Below are 26,830 nucleotides of genomic sequence, written 5' to 3'. Positions count from 1 at the left end.
GGCACAAAACCCTGCGGGGTGTTCAAGGTGCAGTGGCCCTCAACAGGAACCTGGGGGGGAGCTTCAAAGGGGCCGCTGGAGCAGAGCAGCCATCGGGCTGAGCAGAGATCAGACAGCCCCCCACCAGCAGCCCCCACCAGGCTTCCGCTAGGCCAGACCATGCTTTGGTAACCTAACAACAGCACGTGCCATGTGCCAACAGGACAACTCCGATTTTTTTTTTTTTTTCTTTAACTTTTATTTTACAACACATAAAGACATCATTTTACAATGTAGTTTAAAAAAAAAAAAAAAAAGACTTCACAAAAGCCTCTCAGAAGAGCAGATCCATCACGCTCATTCCAGAGGTTCCAGTGCTCCTCCATCTCCTTCATGGGGTTGGCACGGCGGCACGGGGGGGTGGTGGGGCTGCCCTTTGGCTCCGCTCTGCAGACATGTGCTCCAGGCGCTCCGTGTAGAACCCGTTGAAGTCCAACCTGTAGGACAAAGCACAGGAAGGAGTCAACCCGCTTGCCCTGCAGCCCCGGGTGGTTAACACGCTGCTGCAGCACGCGGCACCACCGACAGATTCAGCCTATCTCCTTTGTAACCCGGGCAGTGCCTCAGGTGGCACAGAACCACACAGACCCATCCAGCCCCATTCTGCTGCGGCCTTCCCCAGGCACATCTCTGCAATGCAAAGTCATGCAACTGAGAATATTTCTTCCAGTGCTTGGAAGGAGCATACAAGCAGGCAGGCAGACAGTGACAGGACAAGGGGAAATTGATTTAAACTGAAAGAGGGGGAGCTTTAGGCTAGGAACAAATTCTTCACTCAGAGGGCAGTGAGGCCCTGGTACAGTCTACCCGGAGAAGCTGAGATTGCCCCATCCCTGGTGGCTTTAAGGCCAGGCTGAATGGGGCCCTGTGCAGCCTGATCCAATGCTTGGCAACCCTTCCCACAGCAGGGGGGTGGAACTATCCGACTTTCGAGGTCCCTTCCAACTTGAACCATTCTGCGATCCTATGAGAAACGTGCACCCTAGCAGCACCAAGCAACAGGGGCCAGCAGCCTGCACATCACACAGAAATTACTCTCCTCATTTATCAAATAAGTTGTTCCAAAACTTACGGAATGGGCACAACATTTGAGTTTCATGTTGCTTAACAATCTTTCAGAAGTGGCAGCAAATTGTTCCTTGATATTTTTCATGACTGGGGAAAACAGCCTCAACAGATGGAATTTATCGGCTGCTTTCTCCTGGCTGAGAAGCTTACATCTCTTTTGTCCTTTAAATGTTACGCAAAGGACACATGACACTAAGGCAGGATTATTTACTGAATTTTGATTCCAACTTACGGGCTTACATGGTCAGGACTCATTTAAATCTTGTTCCTTTCCAACTCTGTTTTTAGGATTAAATTATCTTTGTAACTCCTAAGGATAGGTGCGGTGCTTCCCAAACCCCACTCTCACTCAGTATTCTCATTCTGTGGCTGGAGCACACATTCACTCTTTTTTGCATCACCCTGTACGTCCCAGTGATCCTCCTCCAAGCTCAGCCTTCCCGTTGCTTCCAAATTTGTGAAAGAAGGATGAGTGCTAGCAGCACTTAATGAGTGAAGATTTTAGGGCATTTGGATTCAAAGTCATCCACCTGACAGTCCCCTCTGCTCTGATGCTGCATCCTTTCCCAACTGGGCAGTGACTATGGGCACTTTCTGCAGCCACCAGCTCTCTGTCAGCACTGCTGATGAAGCCAAGACACCCGAGCACCCTCAGCACGCTGAAGATCTGTGGTTAGAGTTCATAAGAGAGGATCAGCCAATTCCACAATCTATTCTCTCTATCTCAGGTATGTTATTTTAGATGCAATCACTTTCATTCTGGTCCCTGGGTTGCTACAGTGTCCAAGACTGGATCTGATAATTCGTGCAGACTGAATGAGAGCTAAATGTCATATCTGGCCATTCGCCGTGGTGCTTCCTCTTCTTAAAATGCTACTGAGCAGCCCCTGGAAATGGAAGGACACATTCTGCTGTGTGTCCTGCTAACATACAGTATTTCAGATGAGGAAATGGGGACACCTGCTTTTGTAACTCAAGGTCCATCTGTGCCAAAAACCTCAGTGGAGATTTGCATGGTCCTATGCAGTCCTGACTGGGAGACATGCCCTGGCAACATTAAGACACAGTATTTCCTTTTCAGCCCTTCTACAGAAGTGGGATGTGGAAGTGCCTGGGGGCAGAGGCCTCAGACCCTGCTCTGAAAACAGCCTGATGCAGTTTTAGGTCACTGTCTTTAGTGCAAACAGACAACGGAAGCATTCTGTTTTCTTACATCCTGCTGAATCACCATCCTTCTCTATTCATCAGAAGCAGGAAGAACGTGTGAAGAACAAGTCTGCAGCATTTGGGAGCACTGCCTGCACAGCTTCTGCATGGGTCAACTCCCAGCCACAGCACCAGGGATGTGGCATCAAATGGGACGCAACATTAGTCTCCATGGTGCAGCACCACAAGAGAGAGCTTCTACCATCCTATGGATCCATAAACAGTTTACAGAAGGGTGGAGAGTCAATGACAAGAGGTGAACCTCTGCTAAGTTAAGAATAATGCCGGTGGGAGGACACCTGACACCTGAGCTATTGCCAGAAAAGGCATTGGTGTAATCTCTGGCACGATATGTGATAAAGTGTGATGGAAGGCTGCAGAACTTCTGTTTCTTGACAGAAAGGATTGTCAGGGACTTGATACTGTTCTGCATTTCTAAGCAAGGTGAGAACCAGCTCCAGCCTGGGGCTGAGCTGGGTGATGCCACCAACAGAAGGATCTCCACATGTTCCTGCTGAGACTCGAGGACGGTGGGTCACGATGCTCTTCTATGAAAAGAGCAGGGAACCTAGCTGTCAGCACTATGTTGACCATGCCCAGTACTGCCTGCAGTGACATCCAAAAGCTTGATCTCCTGCTGGAATACTTCATAAAGCAATGTGAACTAACACGTGTATTAGAACAGAAAAAAAATCACATAATTCAAAAGACTATTTTTCAAAGTATGGCGTGAAACACAAGGTGACATTTCTTGCAATTTCAGTCTTTCCTCTGATGAGGCAGACACACACAGCTATAAAACAGCAATCACTGCTTCTGGGCTGAATCTGAGCTACTGAGAGAAAACCCCTGGCTCACCTGTAGATGATGTTAAGCATGCTGTGCTCACAGTCATTGGTGCTGTAAACGCTCAGCCGGTCCAACAGATCCAGCAGATGCGTTGAGAAATTAGTATCAAACTTGTTGATCGTTGCTTCGAAGCCAGATGTCAGATGGAGGTTGTCAGCATGCTCTGCTAAAAGCTGCCAAGACAAAGGATTTGTGTTTGTCAAGGAGATGCAACTATCCCATCCCTTTTTCAAAACCTGGTCAAAAATACTGCCATAAAACTGAATGGTAACTCAGGCACTGCAATAACATTTTCAAAACAGATGCAAGATCCTCGGTGGTTAAAAACCTTGCCTTGCCCATCTGGGAGGACACCAGAGTAGACCCCAGTAGAATAATCCTCAAATATATGCTGCTGGTTATTTTCTGCTAACAGCAGAGCATAACAAGTGGCTTAGTAAGCGCGCATCTAAACAGGGAAAAATATAGAAACAAAGACAAGGTAAATATCTCATATACAAAAGGGAAGGGCTGTCAGACTCCAAGCTTACTGGCTCATCCACCTTCATGCACACAGCTGGAAATACAGCTAAGAACTGAAGAACAATTGCAGTGACTGCTGTGGGAGACAAGGTCCTCAAAGCAGACTTGAGAGCGCCATCAGTGTTCCACAGCGTCCTCAGAAATACCCCCATATTCTACAAAGATTCTGCTTTTGGAGCCAGAGGTGTGCTGAAAACCAGAAAGGTCCACCTGTAGGAGGCAGGACGGCCGCTCCAATCAAGCTGCAGCCCCAGGCAACATTTAGAGGGCCCCATCAATGCACACAGTGCCCCACCTTGTTAGTCAGCTTCTTCTTTGCAGTCTCTTCAGCACGTTCTTCCTCTGTTGGTGGGCCCAGCATTGTGCCATGTTCTAGGCTGAGCCGGTCCATCTCGCTATCCAGCTTCATGCTCTGGGTGAACCTCTGGAAAGGGCAGAGGGTTGGGGATATGGTTAAAACCCATCTCCTCCACAACAGCAATGCATGAAGTTGACGCAACCCTCCTAGCCCTGCAGCTAGTTAATCGCCACTAAAGCCAACTCTGAGATTAAATTTACAGAATTAATATGCCCAAAGGAAGGTGTCTGGTTCTCTTTTGTTTTTAAATAGGTTCCCTGATACACTGACTAGAGTTTGCCTAAGGATATCAGCCCTCATGGCTGGTCCTCAGCTGGCCTTTGCAAGAACAAAAACCTAGCCAGCCCTACAGTTTTCATCTCAAATTCTGCGGCAAGAATGGATGAAGAGAGGCAATTAGGTCCACAGGAACCTGATTCCAACTCTGGAAAAGAAGAGTGCATAGAATTTTGTGAACAGCCACAGAAATCATGTGGAGGAAAGTTTGAGCTCATAAAGCCTGTTGGTGGGTGGGAAAAGAAGCTCTTCCGACTACACTGAGAGCAAGAGAGGAATCATGTTAGAAGAAGGGATCATCATGGCTGGCTGCCTAGCACACAGAGTAGCTGGCAGGATAAAATGGGGGAGACTGTGCATACCTGCATGCAGTTTGTGAACATGACACAGACAGACATCAGTTTGGAGAAGATCTTCAGCAGCTCAGGGTTGGTCAGCATGCAGTCCTTCAGGCAGTTGTCCAAAAAGCTTGTGTGGTGGCTCAGAACATCATCGATATTAGAAGCCTGTTGGAGGATAGTACATCAATGAAAAACCAAACCAGGACACCAAAGCTCTAGACCAGCACTGCCAATGTATCTGCTCAACTCCCCTCAGGATCAAAGCCTAAATTTGATCCTGTACCACACAGAACCCAGTGGAGCCATTTGCTATGTAACAGAGCAGGCAGCCTATGTCTCTGCTCTTGTTTTAGTTAACAGTGCCAAGCAACCTAGGATGCCATCTTTTTTTGCTCTTTAATGTTTTCCTCCCACGGAGTCTTGTCCAAAGAGGCTGTATGCCAGAAACCAGCCACAGCCAGGCAATTCCAGCCAATGCCCTGGCATGTGTTCCAGGGAAACAACAAAGCTGCAGGCTGGGCCAGGCTGATGGCAAGATAGATAACATGTATTCGCAGCTTTTCTGTAGCTTTCATTTGATCTGCCAGTAATCAAGCATCATCCTTCACTTGCCTCATGAATTTCACCTGCCTAACAGTAATTCAAAAGTCCGGACCACTACTGCAGTCGGGTAAAAAGGGAAAGGAGAGATATGTTTACCTAAGAGAGACAAATCCTCGGTCTTCCAGTAACAGATTTTTTCTCTGTTGTTTGGAACCTTCTAATCTGAATTGATTACATCACATTTCAGAAGGCCTCTGAGGGCTTCTTTAACAGCCTGTTCTGGAATGTCAGCTTCTATTCTTCTGGGGTCTTCTCATTCTTGGCTTAAAACAGGGAGGTAGGATGCTCACTGGGAATATGCTTCTCTCTGAGGTGATAAAGGCACCTCACATGCCCATCAGGAGATAAAAACTGCTACCTGGAGCTTGTGCTAGGGCAAAGAGTTAACTTCTGGAGAAGTCACTGACTTTATTTTGATCAATGAACCAGGAACACTGTGTTACACACTTAGAAAATCTCTCGGCCCAGAACACTGTATGTCCATGAAAGGAGAGGTCAGGCAATTTTGCCCAGATACCCCCTTGTCAGGCATAAAAACCAGCAGGAAATGAGCTTAGCCTCTCCCAGACATCACAGGGGTGGAAAAGTTCTCCAGCCTAGTGGAAGTAGACCGGAAGAATAACCATCTGAAGAGGAAAAACTCTTTTTATAACAAATAGTCCTAACATGAAAAATAAAGTGAAAGGCCTCTTCCTGCCTCAAAAGCCTAATCTTTGGCAGTTCCAAGGAAGAGAAAGCACAGACGTGGCTTTTAAGAGAGCTGTAAATCAGCCAAGGAATCAGAGGAAGATGTCTGGACCTGCTTGGGATCTTTGCACCTCACCTCCTTCCTTATCCACACTTTTTTATTCTTGTTGATGTTCAGCAGAATGCTAGCCTTCCATAACAGGATAAAGAGAGCATGGAAGTTGGGCACAGACAGGAGGGTTTGGTAGAGGAAAGGGATACATGACTAACAAAGCAGAAAGGTGATGCAGAACAGCAGCACTGTTTGTAGTGTGATAAGAACAGTTCCTCCAATAAAACATTTAACAGTAACTAAAACAAGGCATCTTCTCCTTACATTAAATTTGGTAACATAAGATTCCTGTTCTAACTTCTCTCAAGCACACACACTCACCAATTTCAAGTTCTTCTCGAGAATGTGCCACGTTGGCTCCATCACTTCAAACATCATGTAATACTGGATATTCTGCACAAAATTCAGCATTCGCTGCCGCAGTGTGAAAGCACCAGCAAACCTAGGGGAGAAATCACACCCACACAACTCCGAGCTAGCAAATGCCACAGAGAACCAAGCTTGCATAGCCAAGCAAAGCAGAGCTAACTATTTCTGTCCTAGCAAATTCCCTGCTGCAGTCTGAGAGTGATTACAAAGTTATTGCAGAACATCTCTGATTAACTTCCATGTATGGAAACGACTTTCCCCTCAATTGTGGGATTCAGAGTTTTGAACCCGCTGTGCACTAGACAGTTAATTTGTAATCTGATCACGTCCAACCATAAATGGACAGTATTAAAGCCATTTTATCACTTTAACTAGTGAGACGTGTTTGCTAGTGTAAAATATAACATGCAAAATGCTTCACGTTTCTTTCTAGCACATAAACACTTACTTGTTAAATGAGTACTTGAAAATATCCTATCCATCAGTATGATCAGGGATCCCTGGATTTAAACAAATCACCTCCTATCAAGGGTATTCAATGCCATTTCACTTCAAAATTAGAATGGCAGAATTATACAGAGCTCCCTTCAAGGTTTCGGGTTGTGACATCAAAATAAGAACAGTCTTCAACAAACTGGGACAAGCCATCGGAGCAATGATCACATTTCAGCTATGGGTATCCTGTCCACTGGTGACAGCCATGCTGTGAGCAGGGGCTTGCACTACAGATCCCCCCAGGTCTCCTCCAGTAATCCTTCTATGGTGTCAAGAGAGCAAGAGCTCATGTTGGCTGAGGTCAGTGCCAAGGTAGCTGAGGGTACCTTGTGAGAACTGAGCGCCGTTGACAAGACAGAAGGTGTTTCCTTGCACTGCCACAGGCCTGCCTCATGCTTCAGTGAGACCATCACTGAGAGTGGTGGGCATGGAACAGGCTCTTCAGGGTCACAGCCCCAAGCTGTCAGCGCTCAAGAAACATTCTCAGACATAGTAATTGGATTTTGAGTAGTCCTGTGCGGAGCCAGGAACTGGACTGAAAGATACTTGTGAGTCCCTTCCAACTCAGGACACTGTGTGTTCCTACGATTCCTTTTCCAAACTTTGTGCCACCAAAGAGGAATAAGTCAAGAAGCCCGAAGATTATTGAGCAGACACTTCCTACTGCATCCTAAAATGTTATGTTTGACCTCCCTCTGCCAGTCAGAACTTTGCAATGATCTGTTCCATGTCAAAATCCAATTCATGTCACAATGTATCTAACTAGGAAGAAGGAAAATCTCAGCAGAAAAGGAAGCCATACCATTTAGCTGAATGCAGGGAGAACTGCTTGGCTGTCTTATTGCTGATCCAAACGTTGCACAACTGCCTTTCCACATGTTTGCAATAGAACATGTGCCTGAAAAGCATCTGGTATCTTGTCAGTGCTTTCCTGGAAAGAAAGGAGAAAACCATTCAGATTAAGCTCTATTCTGATTGACAGATTAAGCCATGAAGGGTGAGGCTACTTCGAGGCAAAGAGACTTAACACAGTATGCTCCTTACACCTTCAGACACACAGATCTTCACTGAAACAATTCTAACAGAAGAAAAAAAGCATTTGTAATCATCCCAAATAATTCCTCCTGAAGCGTCCCTCCTTCACATTTCCTGCCACCGGGTATTTCAGGAGCTTCCTTCCTGATGCCCCTGATCAACCTGCAGAAAGATCACTCACATACAAGCTGGGTCTGAAAGCTTGCAGTTGTGTCACTGCTGCAGCAAGGCCGCAACGACTGCCAAACCAATTCACCAGGATTCTCCGAAAAGATTAAGAAAAACTGCAACCAAGCTATAGGCAGCATCACCCTGCCTGCAACACGCTGTCAGAAGCAGATGGGATGCTTATTTATAGCCTCGGGGACTGGGTGCAGGTCTGTGCTCAGACACTTCAGTGTAGGCGTCCACAGAGCTCCAGCCAATACAGTTTGTGAAGCTGTACCACTTAGTATTGTCACTTCCATAGTTACCACCGAAGTTAATATATCCAATTTGAAAGAAAGAGACATAATTTCAGATACATTGGGTCATTACGGAAGTTCCATTGTGTCAACTGATAATTTCACAGAAGTGAGGGGATACTGCTGGCATTTAGCACCTACCACTGCCTGCCCCATTTCCCTGCTTCACAGTCTGCCAGTGCCCTGTTTCTGTGGAGAAGCAAGTCACCACAGAAAAACAAAGCACTCTGCTTATCCTAACTCAATTTAATGCAAAATGGCCTGCTGCAATAATTCTAGCAACAGCCAGTAGTATCCTTCTAGTTTGCAACCAGGGCTACTAGAAAGCTTTTTTGCACTTCCACATCTGAGAAATGTTTGATTGCAAACATGGAAATCCTTAAATGAGATTCACTTTCAAATAAAAAATCTTCTCAGAAAGATCCTTCAAAAAGCCATGGACAAATGAAAGCTGGGGGTCTGGTCACAAGAAAAAACAGAGACCAGGCTCATAAAGTATCCCTCGATCTACACCTTTCCATCATTTATTTAAAATCAACTTTCCATGCATATCTTAGGCACGGACTGGTAGAGAGAAGCCCTAGTCTACCAGAGGAGCAAGTGGAAGTCAGTAATCCAAAAGCATTCTCTCTACTTATCAACAACTTTTAGTGTCACTTTAAAGACAAACTTTGCAGCATTTTGCTGTTTGGAAATGTGTTGTAAACCTTTGTAAACCTGTACAAAAGCTTCTGCTTTTTTTTTTTTTTTTTTTTTTTACTGGATGGATACCTTACCTGTTTATAATCAGGGACAGAGGCCACTTAACAATGTAGTCAAAGGAAAATGCTTCCAGACCACTGAGAGTGAGCTCTGTGGGATCTGCACCAATAATGGCCTTTTCTTGCTTCGTTTCTATTGCCAATACTCTCAAGAGCTGCGTAATGAGGTCATGGGGCATCAAGTCAATCTATAACGAAAAGCGGGGAAATAATGAAGCCACAGGATACTCACAACTACCAGGTAACAACAGTTAAGCAGCAAATTATCAGAGTCACTCTCAAGTCATTAGATCAGCCTAGGGAGTGATGAGGAATGGCACAATCTGGACAGTGCTGCAGCAGACAGCAGAGCAGTGTTGCTCTGCTGTTTTTTATAAAGACATCTCAATCTCCCCAAGCACAGCTTGTATGCTGGCTCACATTTGTAAAGGCTTTCAACTGAGCTGCAACAATCATTAGCAGTGAGAACTTATAATCAAGGATTTTCCTGTACTCCAAAATGGGCATCCAAGCTTGAGAACATGTGTGAGAGATACATTACCCCTTTCACCTCATCCCGATGCCACTCAAAAGCACTTTCTCTGTGCTCAGACATCAACAAGAAAACGCAGCCCATGCATGATCAGAGCTTCCCATTGCTTATGTCAATGAAATAAACATACTTCACGCAGAGAAGGCCTACAGAAATATAGCCATCAATTCTTCTTTCTTTCACTGCATTTTCAGCAGTTGCTCATAAGCACAGAGATTTCCTCAATACATGGCAAGCCTTCCACTTATACACTTTTTTACCTTTAAATCATCCTTGAAAGGATCTGTGTTGGCTGTGCTCATTCTCAAGGCCAACTCAAGCAGTGCCTCTAGCCTAGTAGTTATGATGTCATCTACAGGCTTTTTAAGTTCCTCTTCTGTGAGATCCATGAAGTGAACAAAAAAGTCCCCTTGATCCATCAGGAAATAATGTTTTATAGATCTGCTCAAGAAAATGAAGATCACTGATTATGTTTCCAAAAAAACCATGTTTTTTAACTTGCTTTTTTAAACAGACAAAAACAACCTATTTGGATTTTTTTTTTTTAATGTGTGCTGTCCTACTTCCAGTCACCTCAGTCACAACGCTGTTGTGCAGCTGTTCTTTTGCTCCCGTAAAAACATACCTTGAGAATAAAGGTATGCACTGCACTGCTAGGCAATGGATTACACTGCTATCCTGGACAACAACCCAACCTCCAGAGTCCAGATCTATCCGAGAGGCAGCTGCCATCTCAGAGCAGAATCATGGACTCTCTTGTCCAAGTGTCTGCGCTGACTTCTGAAGCAGTTTGTGTGCTTGTGTTGACTTCTGCTATAGTATAATGCACCAACTACAATTTTCACCAGGCCTCAGGAAGAGTCAACTGCAATGGGACTGGAAATAGCTCTCAGGAAAGCTGGAAGATGAAGTTTGCATCTTGCCAGAGAACATACATAATCACTGCCACTTTTTGGAGCAAAAATGGTACTAGCACAGCATTAAACCACTGTGATTGCAGGCAATTTCAAGACTGAGTCAGATAAAGTCAGATTAAGCCTAGTGGCCAGTTTTGGCAAGATGTAGTTTTGGTGGTAGCCTTCCAGTAGGACCCCTAAAGGTCCCTCCCATCCAACATTTCTATGATTTTACATTTCTTTTTTATTTTATTTCAGAAGAAAACAATTATTTCTTTTTTTTTTTTTTTCTTTCTTTTTTTTTTTTTCCAGGACAACATTTCTAACAGAAACAGAGAGAATATCCCAGGAAAAAAGTGCTAACTTTAAAACCTGACATTTGCAATCAGAACCAACCTATTTAACATGTATTTAAGAAAATAAATCAAACCTTAGGTGAGCCACAAGCTCTTTCTCCTCCATTAGGAAATCCAGGAGAACTTTGCTAGCATAGTTATATGCTTTTTCTATTTGTTCCACATACGCTCGCTCTTTCAAAGTATAGATGACCTCTTTAGCCACAGGGCAGGTAACATCACGTCCACATTCTCGCACAACATTCAAGTATTTTCCTGAAAAGAAAACAGTGATCCACGTTTCCACCAACTGTATGTGTTGCCACGAGAAAAGCCTCCAGATCACGGTTACCAAATGGAATAGAAGGTATATTGTGAAATTTTATATTGAGTTCAACCTAGAACTGGAAAGGATTTAGATGCCTTTCAAAAGATGATACAGAATTTAAACTAGGCTACTAATATTATGTTTAAGAAACGGTTTAGAAATGTTTTCTGTCCCCAGTGGTGGTAAAACACCTTTACAGATAGCCAAGAAAATCTGGTGTTGCACTTCAGAAACAGCTTTTGAGGAGTTTGTACTTGCAGCAGAAAGCAGTGATAACCACCAGGCAGCACACAGCCTTTAAGTGCCCAAATAAAGACACAGCGTTCAAACCACGGACATCTAGCTCCATCTATCTAGCTGCTGTAAAACTGTACCCATATACCTGAGCAGAAAGACAAAGCTCCTTTAACTGCTGGACTCCTTTCCACATCTTCATGTATATGATTTGGAGTTGCTTTTAATTTTTCTGTTTCCCTGAGAAGTTGTAGCTGGACAATCCTTTAATTTATTTTTACGAAAACAATGGCAACGATCATCTCAGACTCCTCTTAAAAAAGAAATGTATCTTTACTTACCCGTGCTTAGTATTTTGTCAGCCATTTTCTGCAAGAAAGAGGGAATCTGCTGCTGAACAACAGTGTATCTTTGATCCCAATACTTGTCGTTATAGTCCTCCTGAATCTTCTCCTTCTGCAACTCGTGCTCCTCCACCATGAACTCACTGGACAGTTAAAGCAGATGTTTAGAAGCAGGAAGTGGTACAATGGAGATTACTTTTTTGACCTGTTAATATGGCCACGGGAATATGATGTATCAGAAGTAAGGTCTCATGAAGATATATTTCAATCAAGAATTGAAATTAGTTTGTACTAAGACAAGTAGCATTTTGTGCTGTGTTTGTGCTAATCCACAATCAATTACAACAGAAACATAATTCTATAGGGCTTAGGAATCAAGTCTAAATGTTCTTTGGCTGTCAGAGTACTGGTGAGGAAGCTGGCCTTTGCTTTCTCACCATCAAAAAGGCATTCTTTTAATCTATTTTAACTTCATTTTCTTCCCTCTTTGCATTCTGAAAATGTGGACAACAGGAATGTAGCATAAACACAAAAAATGCTTTAAATGATTTCTACCAATGCCACGAAACTTTAGAGAGTGTTGTTAGCTTGAATCAGATCATCATGCTAGTGGACTACATTAACATAGATTCAGAGAGCTACGAGAATAGCAACCTGTAAGAACAGAGCTCACCCCTGTCCTGAAGAGGACACAGATGTGAGAAGGGAACACAAAGAGGGATATGAGATGGAGGATATTTCTTAACTTTTCATTCTGTAACTGTTCTTTACCTGTATGGATCATTAATGATGCCTCGATATATCCACTTTTCCAGTATTTCAAAATAAGGCACACTGGCTGCCTTCGTTAGATACAGACACAGCTCCTGAGCCTGGCTGTCTCCTGTGTAGTTGAAAGTCTTATCGTGGAGTAAGCTCAGGGTTGACCCTCCCATACACTCACCCTTATCCACAGAAGTAGCTGAAACAAAAAATACAGATGTAAGACACACAAGATTCCTCATTTAGATACACAGATCAAAGAGATCAAGGAGACAGCAAAGTGCAAGGTTTGGCACTTGGGCCGGAGGAATCCCAGACATCCATACAGACTGGAAGGAGCAGTCCTTGAGAGCAGCCTGCAGAGAAGGACCTGGGGGTCCTGATGGATGAAAAATTCATCATGAGCCAGCAGTGTGCTCTCGCAGCTCGGAAAGCAAATGGGATCCTGGGCTCCATCAGCAGAGGGGTGGCCAGCAGGAACAGATTGGTGACTGTCGCTCTCTACTCTGCCCTCATGAGGCCCCATCCAGAGTATTGAGGCCAGGTGTGGGGCCTCCATTACAGGAAATATGTGAAGCTGTTGGAGAGGGTCCAGAGGAGGGCCACAAAGATGATCAGAGTGCTGGAGCAGATCCCCTACAAAGACAGGCTGAGGGACCTGGGCTTGTTCAGCCTGGAGAAGAGAATGCTGCGGGGTGATCTCACTGCAGCCTTTCAGTATCTAAAGGGAGCCTACAAACAGGAGGGGAGTCAACTCTTTGAAAGGGTAGATAACAGCAGGACAAGGGGAAATGGTTTGAAGTTGAGGGAGAGAAGATTCAGGTTGGATGTCAGGGGGAAATTCTTTACAGAGAGAGTGGTGACGTGCTGGAACAGCTGCCCAGAGAGGCTGTGGATGCCCCATCCTTGGAGGTGTTCAAGGCCAGGCTGGATGGGGCCCTGGGCAGCCTGGTCTAATATTAAACAGGGAGGTTGGTGGCCCTGCATGTGGCAGGGAGGTTGGAGATTCATGATCCAACCCGGGCCATTCTGTGAGATCTGAACTCAGGTAGACATAAGGTATCTCATGGCTTCTACATCATACATGGAGATTTTTCTCTCAATTTGCTAATGAAAAAATCCCACATCTCAATGATTTGCTTAAGAAATCTCTGATCTCAAAATCACATCTATTCTCCACTGTAACCCTGAACTAATCATGTATACAGCTTGAAACACCTGGACTTAGGTAGGTTCATAGTCAAACTCACACTTTGCGTTGCAAAAGGGATATAAGAGACAGAGGAAGAGGAATACAGTAGTGTCATGAGCTTGAGACTAAAGTAAATCTTCAAGCAGATGGCTAACGAAAACGTGAATATTTCAGGAAAAATAAATACCAAGATGGATCATCCATTCGTAGATTCTACACAGAACAGATTTTTGTGTCCAGACAAATTTTCTGGGCTGAGTAGAGAGAAATGCAAGAGTATCCCCATGTCAAAGAGTTTAATTAAAGCAAAACTACTGAGGAGACAATACAAGGAAGTGAGAAAATGAAGCTACTAAAATGGTATTAAATGGCTGCAAACCACTGCACTTCTGTATGAGCAGTTATCTGACAGGAAGCACTCTTGTGGGATGCACATGCCACACGCACATGCACATGCCACATGTTCTCAAATGGGTTATACTGTGCCTCTTCACACAGCACAGTACTTTCATTCTGAGGTATAATAACAGCAGGCATGATTTAGAGAACTACTGCTCTCAAAAACGGCAGAGGTCTGACAAGTACAATCCTCCTCTTAGTCCCTCTTATTTAATATAACAAAATTAAAATGACACATGCCCTGTCTGTACTGTTGATTTGTCTAGTTTTCAGAAGCCACTGTCATGCACCTGTCTAAACATAATGACTGTATTTTTTCAATTTACCAAGTGAAGAAAGAATCTCTAGGGTCCTCATTGTGGGCTGGATATAAAACCAGAGCTTCTGCAGCGAGAGAAGTCCCTGTCTCTGAAGATGTTCCAGCTGGGTAATTAGTATCATGTATTCCTTGATCAGAGTCCGCATAGCAGCAGCCAGCGCATGATTTACCTGTCCATACTCAAAGGAAGACTTCTCCTCTATAAACCTGTAAAATGCAAAATGGAATCTCTTTTAGACAAGGTAATTTCCAACATTTTCAGGAATTTCAACTTCAGGACACTATAAAAGCACAAGAGTAGACACTGTATTGGAAAACGTATTGCTTTTCAGCTAAGTTTTAGGTTCAACATTTGCCTTCTGGCCCCCGCCTATTTCTCACCATCACACTTCTTAGTATAGAAAGCTGTGGGAAAACATTTCCTTCTAAATTGCAGGGGATCTAGAATTACTTGCAAATCCACTATAAAAAAAAGTGAGTGCCAGTATTTTCAAGACAATTGCCTTTGCACAACCTTATGATTAGGACTAGAAGACAGGAGAAGGTCTCAAAAGGACACAATATCATGGAACCAAACACTGAGAAAAGCTTGCTACTAGCTTCTGACTAGTGATTCACCTGATCAGTCTTAGCTGGCTCCGTGTATCTTATTTAGTGGACAGAGGCTTCTGAATGCAAGCCATATCATTTGGAATCAGTCAGGCAAAAAAGACTGGACAAATCACTTCCTGAAAGTGCTTCTTCCTCTTTGCTGATCTTCTGCTGATCAAATCAAATGCAGCATCCATATTACAAAGTTCTGCTGTCAGTGAGGTGTACCTTACACTAAGACCATTCAACAATTACTTAGGTAGCCACCAGAAACTAGGAAGCTGTAGGCTCTCTTGGTCAGCAGCAGATACAAAGGTTGTCTTAGTCCTGGATGCCCAGAAGAGAGCAAAAAGCAGAAAGGAGGGAGAAAATCATAGCAAAGTGGGAAAAGACAAGCCACAACAAGCAGACACATTTTAACTTTGCCTGTACCTAGTCAGATGTTGGACAAAGCAAAGGCAAGGTGAAGGAAAATGTGAAGTGGCACCACATAGGAGAATGCCAGCAAAAACATACGTAGCCAAAGCCATTTCAAATAAATTATCTCTATTTTATACCCCTACAGGTTTAAATTTAGCTTGGAAGTCATCATACGCAAAATGACAGATTCCATATTCTGCAGCTTGATGCTTGAAGGAAAATATCCTCCACTGGGAGGAAACAACAGCTCTGTACCTGGTGACAGCAGAGTAACTTGCTGCTACGGGAAGAATCCTGGTCACCAGCTCTTTGATGGACAAGTCCAAGTTTGGATCGACTAAAAATGCTCGGTTCTGCCTGCCAACAAGAGGCTGTGCTGTGATATATCTTCCATCCACACCGATCAAAACATACAGCAGGTCCTCCACAATCATGGATTCTTGGGATGCTAATGGCAGAGTACCTGTTTTCAAAGAGACAGCAGAAAAGAACATAATCGGAACATGCTGCAGTACGTCCGGATCTTCCATTCATGATCTAGCACCTGAAGCCTAAAAGAATGACATACTAACATTCAGAGAGAACAAAGGAAGATCATACAAAGCTGAACCAAGATACAGAGGAATAAAACTCAGTTGCTGTCAACTCCAAAATCTTAAACCTGCCCTGCTGTCCAGGAAAACAGAAGCCTTTGCTCATCATTTAAACCCAAAGCAAATCTAGTGGACAGAGATATGCATCCATCAACCGTGGCCAAGAGAACATCACTTGCACTGTTCACTCTTCCACCCAAATGGGCTCAACTACACTGGACCTGAGTTCCAGCCTTGCCAATAATTCTCCTACCTCCCCTCCACTGAAATACTCAAATACGAAGAATAAAACTCAAATACACACAACAAAATGCTAGCCCAGCCAAAGCTACAGGTGAACAGCAAGCTATAGGGTCTCTGAATGGTGCAATGAACTGGAAATCAGATACAAAGAAATTCAAGGGACTCAAACTGAAATATAATGAAGTACCTCAAAAGACTGGGGACCAGGATGGCTACAGTGTTCACCACAGCTAGCCTTATCTCACAAAACCAGCTAACAATCCCTCTCCACTGTAGGACTGTATATGCTGGTGCAGCATTAAACAGTGTTGAGAGGTGTCTGATCTTACCAGTGATTTCTGGGCACTACAGAATTTGTTAATCCCTAGGGGAAAAAAAAAAAAAGAAGAAAAAAAAAAGCATTTAATGTGACTGAGAATCTCTGTTATGTGGTTCAAAAGCCTGGAAAAAAAACATGGACTGTACATGTAAGCATCAGACATGCTTAAAATTCCCATACAGCTACATACAAGCCATTTGACAACAGAGAAACACTCAAGAATGAAACTACTTGTGTTCTCCACTTTTCTGTGCCCCTTAGACAAGGCACAAATCCATGCCAGGAAGAAGCTACAGGATTCCTGCACGTGCGTCTACCTTCTCGGGGAATAGAAACACAAACCTCTAGCACAACTACTGCCTTTCTTTAATTTAATTTACAAATCACAAACTATACACAGCTCTGTCTAAAGCTATAATACAAAAGAGTGAGATCAGTCCCCTATCACTCTGACTACGAGCAAATCAGGGAGGTTGTCACAGCTTTACTGGAGAGGAGAATGAGCTGCACGGATTGATGAATGCTCCCTGAAAGGTGCAACTGCAGATTTTTCAGCTGAGAATGCAGATGGGATGCTCCTGCAGTGTATTTTGTGGGAGGACTGGGAAACCCAAAGCAGATTAAATCTTACGGATTAATGGTGGAGTTGGAAGTTAGCACAGGAGAAACACTTTGAAGCAAATACATTTGGTTGGGCGTTGTTGGTTTTTTTTTGAACCCCGTTCTTTCCACAGATTTCAAGGAGGCAAGTTTTGCTTTCATCCTAATTATGACAGAATCTGAACAAGTACAAAACATATCATGTTAACATAATTTTCACTATGTATCACATACCTATAGGTACAGTTACGTCAGTGCTTAGAGCAGTGCCAATTAAGAAATCACCAATAAGCGCAGGCCTCTCATACACCCAGGATGGAAACACTGGAACAGGCTGACCTGAATTCTTCTTATTTTGCTTATCTCGGAGCATTTTTCGTGTAAGCTCAAGAGGCTGATGAGAAAAGAAAAAAAAGAAAAAAAAAAGAGAAAGAAAAGAATGAAGGAAGAGAGATGTTTGGAAGGGCAAGAATTTTTCAATTTTAAGCAGAAATTGACTATAATCCGATAACTTGAAAACAGAAAGTGGAATAATTGATATTTCAGTAGAACAGTGTAGGTTTTGTCTCTCGGTTTCACCCAGGCTACAGGTCTCAGACTTTTTATATAGTTGGCCATCTTCTTATTGGAGGACGCATCAAACAATGCCTTATCATACCCCTCCCACCAGCGTTGGTGCTGTGGCATACACGCAGGAGCAAAACCAGGACATGTACAAGCACCAGTCACCTGACTAGTTTGCAAACTGTACCATGTAAAAGCCGTCAAATTACTTCCAGAAGGAGAAAGCAGCAACATTTTATCCAAGGAGAACTTGCAAACAGATTAATGACCACCTCTGAAATCAGTTTCCGCACACTGCCCAAGAAGCAGGTGCACATGAAATGCCATCCAGATAATACACTGGTGGAAAATGACAGTGATTTTGCTCTGATTGTGAAGGAAGTGAGCTTTTACAAGACCATAACAGTCTCCATTCCTGGCACTGGATCTCTGTCAGTAAAATAAATATGCTAAAAGACTAATATTCAGCTGGAGAGGTCTATGCGATGTACATAAACTGCCACAAGTGCACAAACATGGGGGACGTGCTTATGAAAGCCATTTCTTAAGCTCCATATGTATATGAAATAGGATCTGCACAGGGTCATTTTATTTTCTTCTCATTGAAGGTCTCAGAGGTGAGAGGAATGTGGGAAGGAAACAAGTGCACATAAGCTTTGCATCTTGCTGGCTTGTGCTGCCATTTCAGTTCCTTTGACTGCAGGCAGAACTGTGCCTCAAAGGAAAAGTATGCATGGAAATCAACTTGTGTTTGAGCATCCCAGAGAACACCACTTCCTCTTCTCTACTCTTTGAGCAAGTCATACATAAATCCTATTTAAAAGATCTCTTCTCTTACTGGAAATTAATCTCCCCTTCAGGATTTAAATCAACTGCTTGACTCAGATCTTCCATGAAGAATTTGGAAGAGACAAGCAAAAAGCCTGATACGCACAGTATAGCAGGATCGGTGTAGCTCCATCACTGCCTAACAATGCTTTTGCAGCACTTATTTCAAGAACACTAATTCCAATAGTGTAGTAGACAAAATGGTTGTCTACTCGGGGAACAATTTTACAAGGCTCTGCATTCACACATCCTGGAGAACAGAGCAAGGACAGCACGAGCCATAAAGGTTGCTGAGCAAGCACTGCTGCAGGCAGAAAAGGAAACATCTGCGTGTGTTAAGGAGGTGGTTTGAAACAGGAAAATGAAATCACATCACTACGCCCCAGTGAGAACTGCTGTGGCCTAAACTCAACTCACCTCACCTGACTTCAATGGAAAAGGCCGCTTTTATGAAGAACAGCACAATGATTTAATATAATTTGAGAAGCACCATTTTGAGAGCAAATTTAGATTATGTGCATGGATAGAAATATCTGTAATTCCCCTACGTAGCAAAAGTTAAGAGCACAGCTATATACAAACAGCAGGGAAAAATTTTACATATGAGGTGAGGGAAGAGGCAGTACCTGCTGTGCGCTGGAGTTGGCTGTGACAGTGCCAAGCTGCTTGCGCAACTCCTCAAGTTCCTGCAGGGATATCTTGGACGTAGATGAGGGAATGGAGAAAGTTGTGCTGCTACCAGCTGCCATGTTTGCTGTGAGTTCCGCTCTTTCTTTAGCATTTTGTTGCAAATACTGGAGTGTCTGTATATACATAAAACAAAAGAGATTTTGTGAGCACTGGTCAGCACACACTGCAGCAAAACACATCTGCCCATAAGATAGGTGTGCTGCTCAGACTACAGGTATTTCTGTCCCAGTCTCACATCCTACAGTGAAACAGTGGTGTAATTCTCAACAGTGCTTAAAAAATTAAGTAAATGCTAGATCTGGATGTCTTCTGTTGACTTCAATGAATATTATCATCAGATAGTGTGCATATTTAAATCACTGCATTGATGCTACTGTCAAGTAGTTATAACATGCTCAGTTCTAACACAGAAACAAACCTCTTTGTCTTCTGTGAGCTTTGACAGTAGGTACACCAAAGAATCTAGATGTCTGGTATTTTTAGACTTCAGCTCGTCATACTTCTTTAAAAAATCTTCAGGAGTTCTAGAAAACTCTGCTATTTTTACCTGTAAAAGATCACACGAATATTTAATATTTAAAGTATATTATTATTCCAACATTCCAGAGCAGAACATTGTACAAGGAGGCAGACAAGAAGCAGGCTGTTGTCGCCAGCAGAGCACTTCAGGGTTCAGGTTTTGGACTGAACAATGCGGCATTGGCTTCACACTGCTAATTAAGATGGACTGATTTGGAAGGCAGCAATGAAAAGCAGTATTATGGCCACAGAAACACATCTGGTCATGAGGGTACCAGGCTTTAAATCCCAGACACCTTGGATGATATTCAAAGAAAAAAAAAAAAAAAAAGCAGCCAGATACTGTTCAAAGAATTATAAAGGTTGGAAAAAGACATCTAAGATCATCTTATCCAATTGTTAACCCATTGCCACCATTAATGCCCACTAATCCATGTCCTTCTGTGCCACATCCCCACGTTTCTTGAACACGTTCAGGGACGGTGACTCCACCACCTCTCTGGGCAGCCAGTTCCAATAACTTAGCACTCATTCTGAGAACAAGTTTCTCTTTATGTCAAACCTGAACTTCCCCGGCACAACTTAAAGCCATTACCTCATCCTTTTGCTATTATCTGGGAGCAGAAGCCAACATTCACCTTCCCAGAACTTCCTTCCAGGGAGCTGTAGAGCAATAAGGTCTCCCTGAGGCTCCTCTTCTTGAGGCTAAACAATTCCATTTCCCTCAGCTGCTCCCATAAGACTTGTCCTCCAGACCCCTCACAGCTCTGCTGCCCTTCTCTGGATACACTCCAGGGACTCAATGTCTTTCTTGTAGTGAGGGGTCCAAAACTGAACACAGCATTGAGGTGCAGCCTCACCAGTGTCAATTACCTCCCTGATCTGGCTGACTAGACTGTTTCTGATACTACTGTTTCAGGATGCCACTGGCCTTCTTAGTCACCTAGGCACACTGCTGGCTCAATGTTCAGCTGACTGTCAGCTAACATCCCCAGATCATTTACTTCCACCCAGCTTACCAGCCACTCTGCCCAGGACCCAGCACCTGGCCTAAAGTTCATACAGCAGGCCTCAGCCCAGTGATCCAGCCTGTCCAGATCCCTCTGTACATCTTCCTACCCTCAGGCAGATCGACACTTCCTCCTAACTTGGTGTCATCTGCAAACTTATTGAGAGCGAATAAAATCACATTTAATCACACAGCTACTATTTTTCATCTGATTTACTTCTCCAGTGGATAACTCCTCTAATTAAAAATTGAACCAACGATGCCAGGCACAAAATAGGCTCCTTTTAAGGCTTCCCCCAGAATGAGCACACGTCACAGGTACAGCGTTTGTACCAGCTCTGGCAAAGGAAGCTCAACACCTGCAGCAAGGCCCCAGGCAGAGCTCCCTGCAATGCCATCCCTGTGGCCCACCTTAGCGCTGTGTGCAGACACAGAGGTGGTGACATAGGGCGTGCGGTTCTTTTGCAGCAGGTCGATGTACACCTCAGCCCCCTCACCACCATGCACACGCAGCAGGCTGAGCAGCTCGTTGACATCGTGGTGGATGCGGAACTCATTCATGCTGTGAGTGAAAACCAACACACCGCTGCACAGGAAACAGGAAAAAAGGTAGAGTCAAGTCAGCGTTTTGGTTTAAGAACAGAATAACGCTTCCCAGCTGTGCTGTAAGCCCGCAGGGTGTGCTGAGACACCGGACGGGAACAAAGAAACTTGCATAAGCGGAGCTGCAAGAAAAGCCCCTCGTCCTGCCTGCTTCTGCCCTGCTGCAGACTCTGTCTAAGCATGGAAGAGCAGCAGGGCTTCGCCTTCCAGACACCACGTTAGCGGAGAGGTCTCCGAGGGCGGCGCTGACCGAAGGGGTGACGGGCTGAAGCCCCGCAGAAGCTGCCGGGCGGGTCGTAAGGACGCCCGCCGCTCTCTCAGCAGCGAGATCCGCAGGCTGGAAGGCAGGAGCCGAAGGGCTCGCACCGAGCGCCCACCGCGGCCTGCCGTACGTACCAGAATCACGCGCTACAAACACAACGCCGGGCTCGTTCCGAGCGGCTCCCTGCCGGCAGCGCTGCGGGCCCAAAGCCGACATAGAGAACGGGGCCAGGCGCCCGCTCACCCCTCCCCACTCCGCCCTCCCGCGGCTCCCCGCCGACCCCGGCCCGCTCCCGTCCCTCCTACCCGCCCGGAAGTCTCCGCCGCGGCCGCTCGGAAGCGCTGCGGGCGCCTGCGCGGCCCCGGCCCTGCCCATGCCGCTCTCCGTTCTCCGCCGCCGCTTGCGGGAGCGCCCGCCGCTGCCCCCCGTCCCGCCGCCCGCCCCGGCCCCGCCGCGGCCGCCCTTCGCTTTCTCCCCGCGCCGCCTGCGCCTGGGCCCGCGGCACCCGCTGCTCGAGGTGAGGCGAGGCGAGGCGGGCGGCGCGGCGGCAGGGCTGCCCCGCGGCTGCCCCACGGCTTCCGTGTCCCCCCGCTGCAGGATGGCGACGTGCAGAGACACCTGTACCTGCGGGAGGTCCTCACGGGCCGCGCCGAGGAGGCGGAGAGGCCCAGGTGAGCCGCGTGGAGGGAGAGCTCGGCCGCGCCGAGCCCCTGCCCGGCTCTGCTGGGGCTGGTGGGCCGCCCCCGGGTACTCACAGGGACTCAGACCTTCGTCAGAGAGCTGCGTCCAGGCAGCTCCGGTGCCGTGCCCACCGCCTTTGGGGCAGAGCCCACTAATGAGACTTGAACGTATAGTCGCTTACACGCTGAGGATGCTGTAACGTGCTGTCCTTCCTTTACAGGGTGTCTGAGTTTTGCTGTCACATCTCCGGCTGCTCTCAGGTGTTCGACACGCTGGAGGGCTATGAGCACCACTACAACACGCTGCACCGGAGCGTCTGCTCCTTCTGCAGGCGGTCCTTCCCCTCGGGGCACCTTCTGGACATCCACATCTCCGAGTGGCACGACTCACTCTTCCAGATCATGGCTGAGAAGCAGAATATGGTGAGGGCACGGCCTGGCCCCTGCTGCAGCACAGACCGGCCGTTCGCCCTGCCCAGGAGGTGTCTTCTTTCCTTTCTTTCAGTACAAGTGCTTGGTAGAAGGCTGTGCAGAGAAGTTCAAGAGCAGCAAAGACAGGAAGGACCACTTGGTCACTGTTCACTTGTACCCTGCTGACTTCCGATTCGATAGACCAAAGAAAGTGAAGAGGTAACTGCAGAACGACAGCAGCACAGCTGCTTTTTCCATGCAGAAGTGACGTTGTACTTCTCTGCTGTCCCACTCTTTTCTAGAGTACACAAATTGCTATCTTAAGAGTTTTCTGCTTCTTGTAGAAATAGATATACATGTGGGACTTCTATGTGACAATGTTTTGCCTTCCCCCAGTGTGTCTTCATTCTCTCCCTCTGTGCTGTTTTTCAAGTCCAGCACTTCTCTGTGTCAGTGTGTGTTTTTCCTGCTTTCTTTCCAAGTTTTTGCAATATTCCTACTCCCGAAAGGTGTGAGTAGAGTGTAAAGAGGCTTTGTAAACGTGGCAGGTAGCTTTCTCTTCCGGCCACTCATGCACAGAGTCGTTTCATAGAATCATCTGAATAGGAAAGGACCTTTAAGAGCCATCTGGTCCAACTCCTCTGCAGTGACAGCCACAGCTCCATCAGGTGCTCAGAGCCTCATCCAGCGTGGCCTTGAATGTCTCCAGTGATGGGGTACCACCACCTTACCGGGCAACTTATAACAGTGCTTCAGTACTTTTACTGTAAAAAAACTTTTTCCTTCTATGTGATCTAAATCTCCCCTATTTATTTTGAAACCATTGTCCCATTACAATATTGTCCCCTTGTCCTATCACACACATCCTGCTAAAGAGTGTACCTCCTTCTTTCTTACAGTGCCCTTTAGATACTGACAGGGCACTCTCAGGTCTCCCCAGTGCCTTCTCTTCTCCAGGCTGAACAGCCCCCGCTCTCAGTTTCTCCTGATAGGGGAAGTGTTCCATCCCTTGGATCATTTGTGTGGCCCTCCTCTGGTCGCACTCCAGCAGGTTCATTTCTCTCCTGTACTGTTTTTTCCAAGCACTGCTTTTGCTATAAAGTCATCATTTCAAGCGCAACAGGGCAAGGGGGCCCTTTCTCCTCTTCTGGGGAGAAAGAAAGAAAAACAACCCAATTAAGATAAGGAGAGAGAACAAATTTAGTACAAATGGTAAAAGAATGTAAGATAATAAGAAATATTATTGAGTTATTAATCTAATTAATAACTCAAATGGAAATGAGAAGAAGGCAATGACTGTGCTGCTTACTGCACTGCCAGCACCCAGAAGCCCTTTCACCCCCCATTACCCAGAATTGAGGAGCATGTGGAAGTTCTTGGGAACTGTAGTACATTTCAGCGTGTCTTCCTCTTGCAGAGTCAGAACTTATCTGAGACTTGCTAAAATGTCATGATGTAGAATACTGATATAACCAGGACATGGACAGAGAATACAGGCACTGATGTTTAACAGTCTTCACTGACGTCAAGGATGGGATGGTGAGAAAATTCCTTGCCCAGTGAAGTGGTGCAGCCTTTCTCCACGTAACTAGAGGGACTGGGAGTCCCAGAGCTTGCTCAGGTAACCTGCTTGTACCATTACCTATCTACAGCAGAAGGCTGGACTGGAAGTGCTCTCCAGCCTCGTTTGGGAGCCCATTCATGCATTAAGCGTTAGGAGTTGAAGAGTGAAGACATTTAGGAACTAAGCTGTGTGGTATAATACGGTAACACTGAATACTTTTGCTTATCTCTCCATCAGCTTTTGCCCTGCAGCAGGTGTTTGTGCAGCCAAATCTCGGTGCCTCTTTCATGCAGTAATTCGCCCAGGCCTGATGTGACCTCTTTAAAATCCCTCTCATTTCCTTTGCTCCATGCTCACATGTCAGCTGCTGAGAAAGGATGTCACATTTTGTTTCTGCAGTGATGCCAAGCACGTGAGCTGTCCCACAGAACATGATGGGAGCATGCTGATGGATGTCAGTGTGGAGACCTCAGAGCAGCTCCAGGCTGACCACATGGAAGTAGTGCCCAGTGAGAGCATGGAGGTCCCTCAGCCTGCAGCCAGCCCTTCAGTACCAGAGAAACGTCTCTATAAATCCAGGTCTGAGCCAAATGCCTGCACAGGCAACAGTTTCTGGGGCTGGGACCATATTGTCTTAATTGCATAGTGCAATACCACTCTGGGTGTTTTGTGCTGGGGATAGAAGAGGTGATACTTCTATTTATTTTTGAAAAGCCCTTTTAAAATAGAAAAAAAGCATGAAGAAAAAAAGAATGAGCATATTCTGCAAAGCTTTGTCAGCACATTGTTGCTGTTGCTCTGCCAGCCCCTGGTACGTTCCCAGGTTGCTGCAGAGTGATATTGGTCTGAAGACAAGCTGTTGGAGTCCAAGCCCCCAAACACAAACACGTGTGTTTCCTGCTTTGTAACATTTTGCCATCCTAGCTGACTTTCCCAGGAAACTGACTGCAGCTTCCTGTGCTCCCATGGGGTCACAGGACAAGACACAAGCAAAGCAGGTCAGTGCCTTCTTCTGAGTCATACATTTTGCAAAGTCAGGTCAGCATTGCTGTGCTTTCTGATTTTTTTTACAAAAAGTTGAAAACAAATTGCCTGATGCTGGCTCCACTTATGAAGTCCTCTTCATTGTGTACCATAAAACCTGCATGAGGTAGTATGTGATCAAAAAGTTGCTGAAACAGCACCTGAATCATTGTAATTTATTGATCACTTTAATGGCCTCTAAGCACATTGTGTTTTTTCTTGAACTATCCCAGTTGGCAAAGGGATGCTTGTACTTTGAGTTTGTCACACCTGAGATGCCAGCGTGGTCCATCCAACAGAAACCTGACCCCTCTATTTGTCCATGGGGTTACAATGATGCCAAGGTGACATTTTAAACTTGACTGCTTTTTCAGGAGTAACAGGTTATATGCCATTAAGAAATGCTGTCTTGAATTTGACGTGACCCTCCTGGTTGCTGAAAGGCCACACTTTTCTTGCTTCTTCTCTGGAATCATACACTTTCACAAAAATAACACTGTAACTTCCCAGCAGCATGTTATGTTTTTCCCATTGTGAAGAGAAATGAGAGGTGTCCATCATATAAATGTGCCCCATCAGTGGAAAAGACGACCAGCGTTTCACCTATATTTTGAATTGGCATTGGTGATTTAGACTCTGGGAGCCTGAAACCATGCAAGGTGTAAAACATCCCAGTGTTCCTGTAGGTGGTGGGGTGCTAAGCTATGAATTGGGTGTGTGTTGGGTAATGGGCCGATGCAGGGAGCTTGTCTGAGCGAATTGCTGTGCGGCCAGACCTTTGCACTTGCAGCTGGTATCTCGGAGAGATTAGTCAATTTTGTTTTGGTATCAAGTTCCCCAAAAGATTATTCTTTTACCTCCAACACCTTGCGTTCCTGGGCTAAGTCAGCTTTGTCTTTTAAAGCATGACTGTTGCTGCTAGTTAATTGGTCACGGCAGGACTCCTGCTGATATCAGAGGGCAAAGACCTCAGAAATACATGTTAACTGGCGTCTCTGTTCCAGGATCCCATCCACAATCTGCTTTGGACAAGGTGCCACCCGAGGATTTAAAGGCCCACGTAAAAAAGTCTGAATGTCAGCACAGTAGATTTGCGCAAGACAAAAAGACACCAGCAATTGTGTCCAAGCAAGAATGTTTGCCGTTGTGTGCAAGGATCTGCTCCATAGTGGGAAAATGAAAAGGAGAAAAGAGGAGTGGTGCTGTTCAGAATATCTAAATGCCTCAGGAGGTGCTTTGCCACAGTCCCTTTGTGTCTATGTACCACGTCTCTTTGGCAGGAATTCAGAGAAGAGCCTTGCTTGTATTTATTCTCTGTTAGACTCAAAAGCTCTCCTCTCTGATTTCCCCTGAAATCAAACTGGAAATAAATTTTTCTGCCTCTC

General features: G+C 45.3%; 2 protein-coding genes across 5 annotated transcripts; one reads left to right on the top strand and one right to left on the bottom strand.

Moving 5' to 3' along the window:
* Positions 1–276: 276 nt before the first annotated feature.
* On the bottom strand, positions 277–22,200 carry TUBGCP2 (tubulin gamma complex component 2). 4 transcript variants are annotated; one of them, XM_085228966.1, is made up of 18 exons: positions 22,073–22,200; positions 21,314–21,488; positions 19,793–19,921; positions 19,311–19,487; positions 17,527–17,686; positions 15,793–16,000; positions 14,534–14,733; positions 12,626–12,815; positions 11,852–11,997; positions 11,044–11,224; positions 9,978–10,158; positions 9,201–9,373; positions 7,728–7,856; positions 6,383–6,503; positions 4,681–4,824; positions 3,980–4,108; positions 3,172–3,335; positions 277–476 (listed from the first exon to the last, which is right to left on the bottom strand). In XM_085228966.1, the coding sequence occupies exons 2-18, from the start codon at positions 21,461–21,463 to the stop codon at positions 371–373; spliced, it is 2,688 nt and encodes an 895-aa protein (XP_085085092.1). In that variant the 5' UTR covers positions 21,464–21,488; positions 22,073–22,200; the 3' UTR covers positions 277–370. The 4 variants fall into 4 exon arrangements, with proteins under 4 accessions (XP_085085092.1, XP_010712460.1, XP_085085090.1 ...); XM_010714158.2 differs by lacking the exon at positions 22,073–22,200 and adding an exon at positions 21,902–22,054; XM_085228964.1 differs by lacking the exon at positions 277–476 and having other exon boundaries at positions 3,186–3,894; positions 22,073–22,198.
* On the top strand, positions 22,141–26,830 carry ZNF511 (zinc finger protein 511). Its single transcript, XM_085228973.1, has 6 exons — positions 22,141–22,284; positions 22,365–22,438; positions 22,669–22,870; positions 22,953–23,077; positions 24,822–25,001; positions 26,450–26,830. Exons 1-6 carry the CDS (start codon positions 22,141–22,143, stop codon positions 26,517–26,519), a joined length of 795 nt encoding a protein of 264 aa, XP_085085099.1. The 3' UTR covers positions 26,520–26,830.

Source organism: Meleagris gallopavo, chromosome 8, assembly GCF_905368555.1.
Source record: "Meleagris gallopavo chromosome 8, MGAL_WU_HG_1.1, whole genome shotgun sequence".
NCBI lineage: Eukaryota > Metazoa > Chordata > Aves > Galliformes > Phasianidae > Meleagris > Meleagris gallopavo.
The sequence above is the reverse complement of the archived record's forward strand: the minus strand, read 5'-3'. Positions and strand labels throughout refer to the sequence as shown.

What these genes read in the sequence shown, in the direction of transcription:
- ZNF511 (XM_085228973.1), top strand. Translation starts at nt 22,141, where the DNA reads ATGCCGCTCTCCGTTCTCCGCCGCCGCTTGCGGGAGCGCCCGCCGCTG. An exon ending in AGACCAAAGAAAGTGAAGAG is followed by an intron (nt 23,078 to 24,821) that starts GTAACTGCAGAA and finishes TTGTTTCTGCAG; the next exon opens with TGATGCCAAGCACGTGAGCT. An exon ending in AAACGTCTCTATAAATCCAG is followed by an intron (nt 25,002 to 26,449) that starts GTCTGAGCCAAA and finishes TCTCTGTTCCAG; the next exon opens with GATCCCATCCACAATCTGCT.
- TUBGCP2 (XM_085228966.1), bottom strand. Translation starts at nt 21,463, where the DNA reads ATGAATGAGTTCCGCATCCACCACGATGTCAACGAGCTGCTCAGCCTG. An exon ending in AGTTACTCTGCTGTCACCAG is followed by an intron (nt 14,734 to 15,792) that starts GTACAGAGCTGT and finishes TGCATTTTACAG; the next exon opens with GTTTATAGAGGAGAAGTCTT. An exon ending in GAGCTTGTGGCTCACCTAAG is followed by an intron (nt 10,159 to 11,043) that starts GTTTGATTTATT and finishes TTTCTTGAGCAG; the next exon opens with ATCTATAAAACATTATTTCC.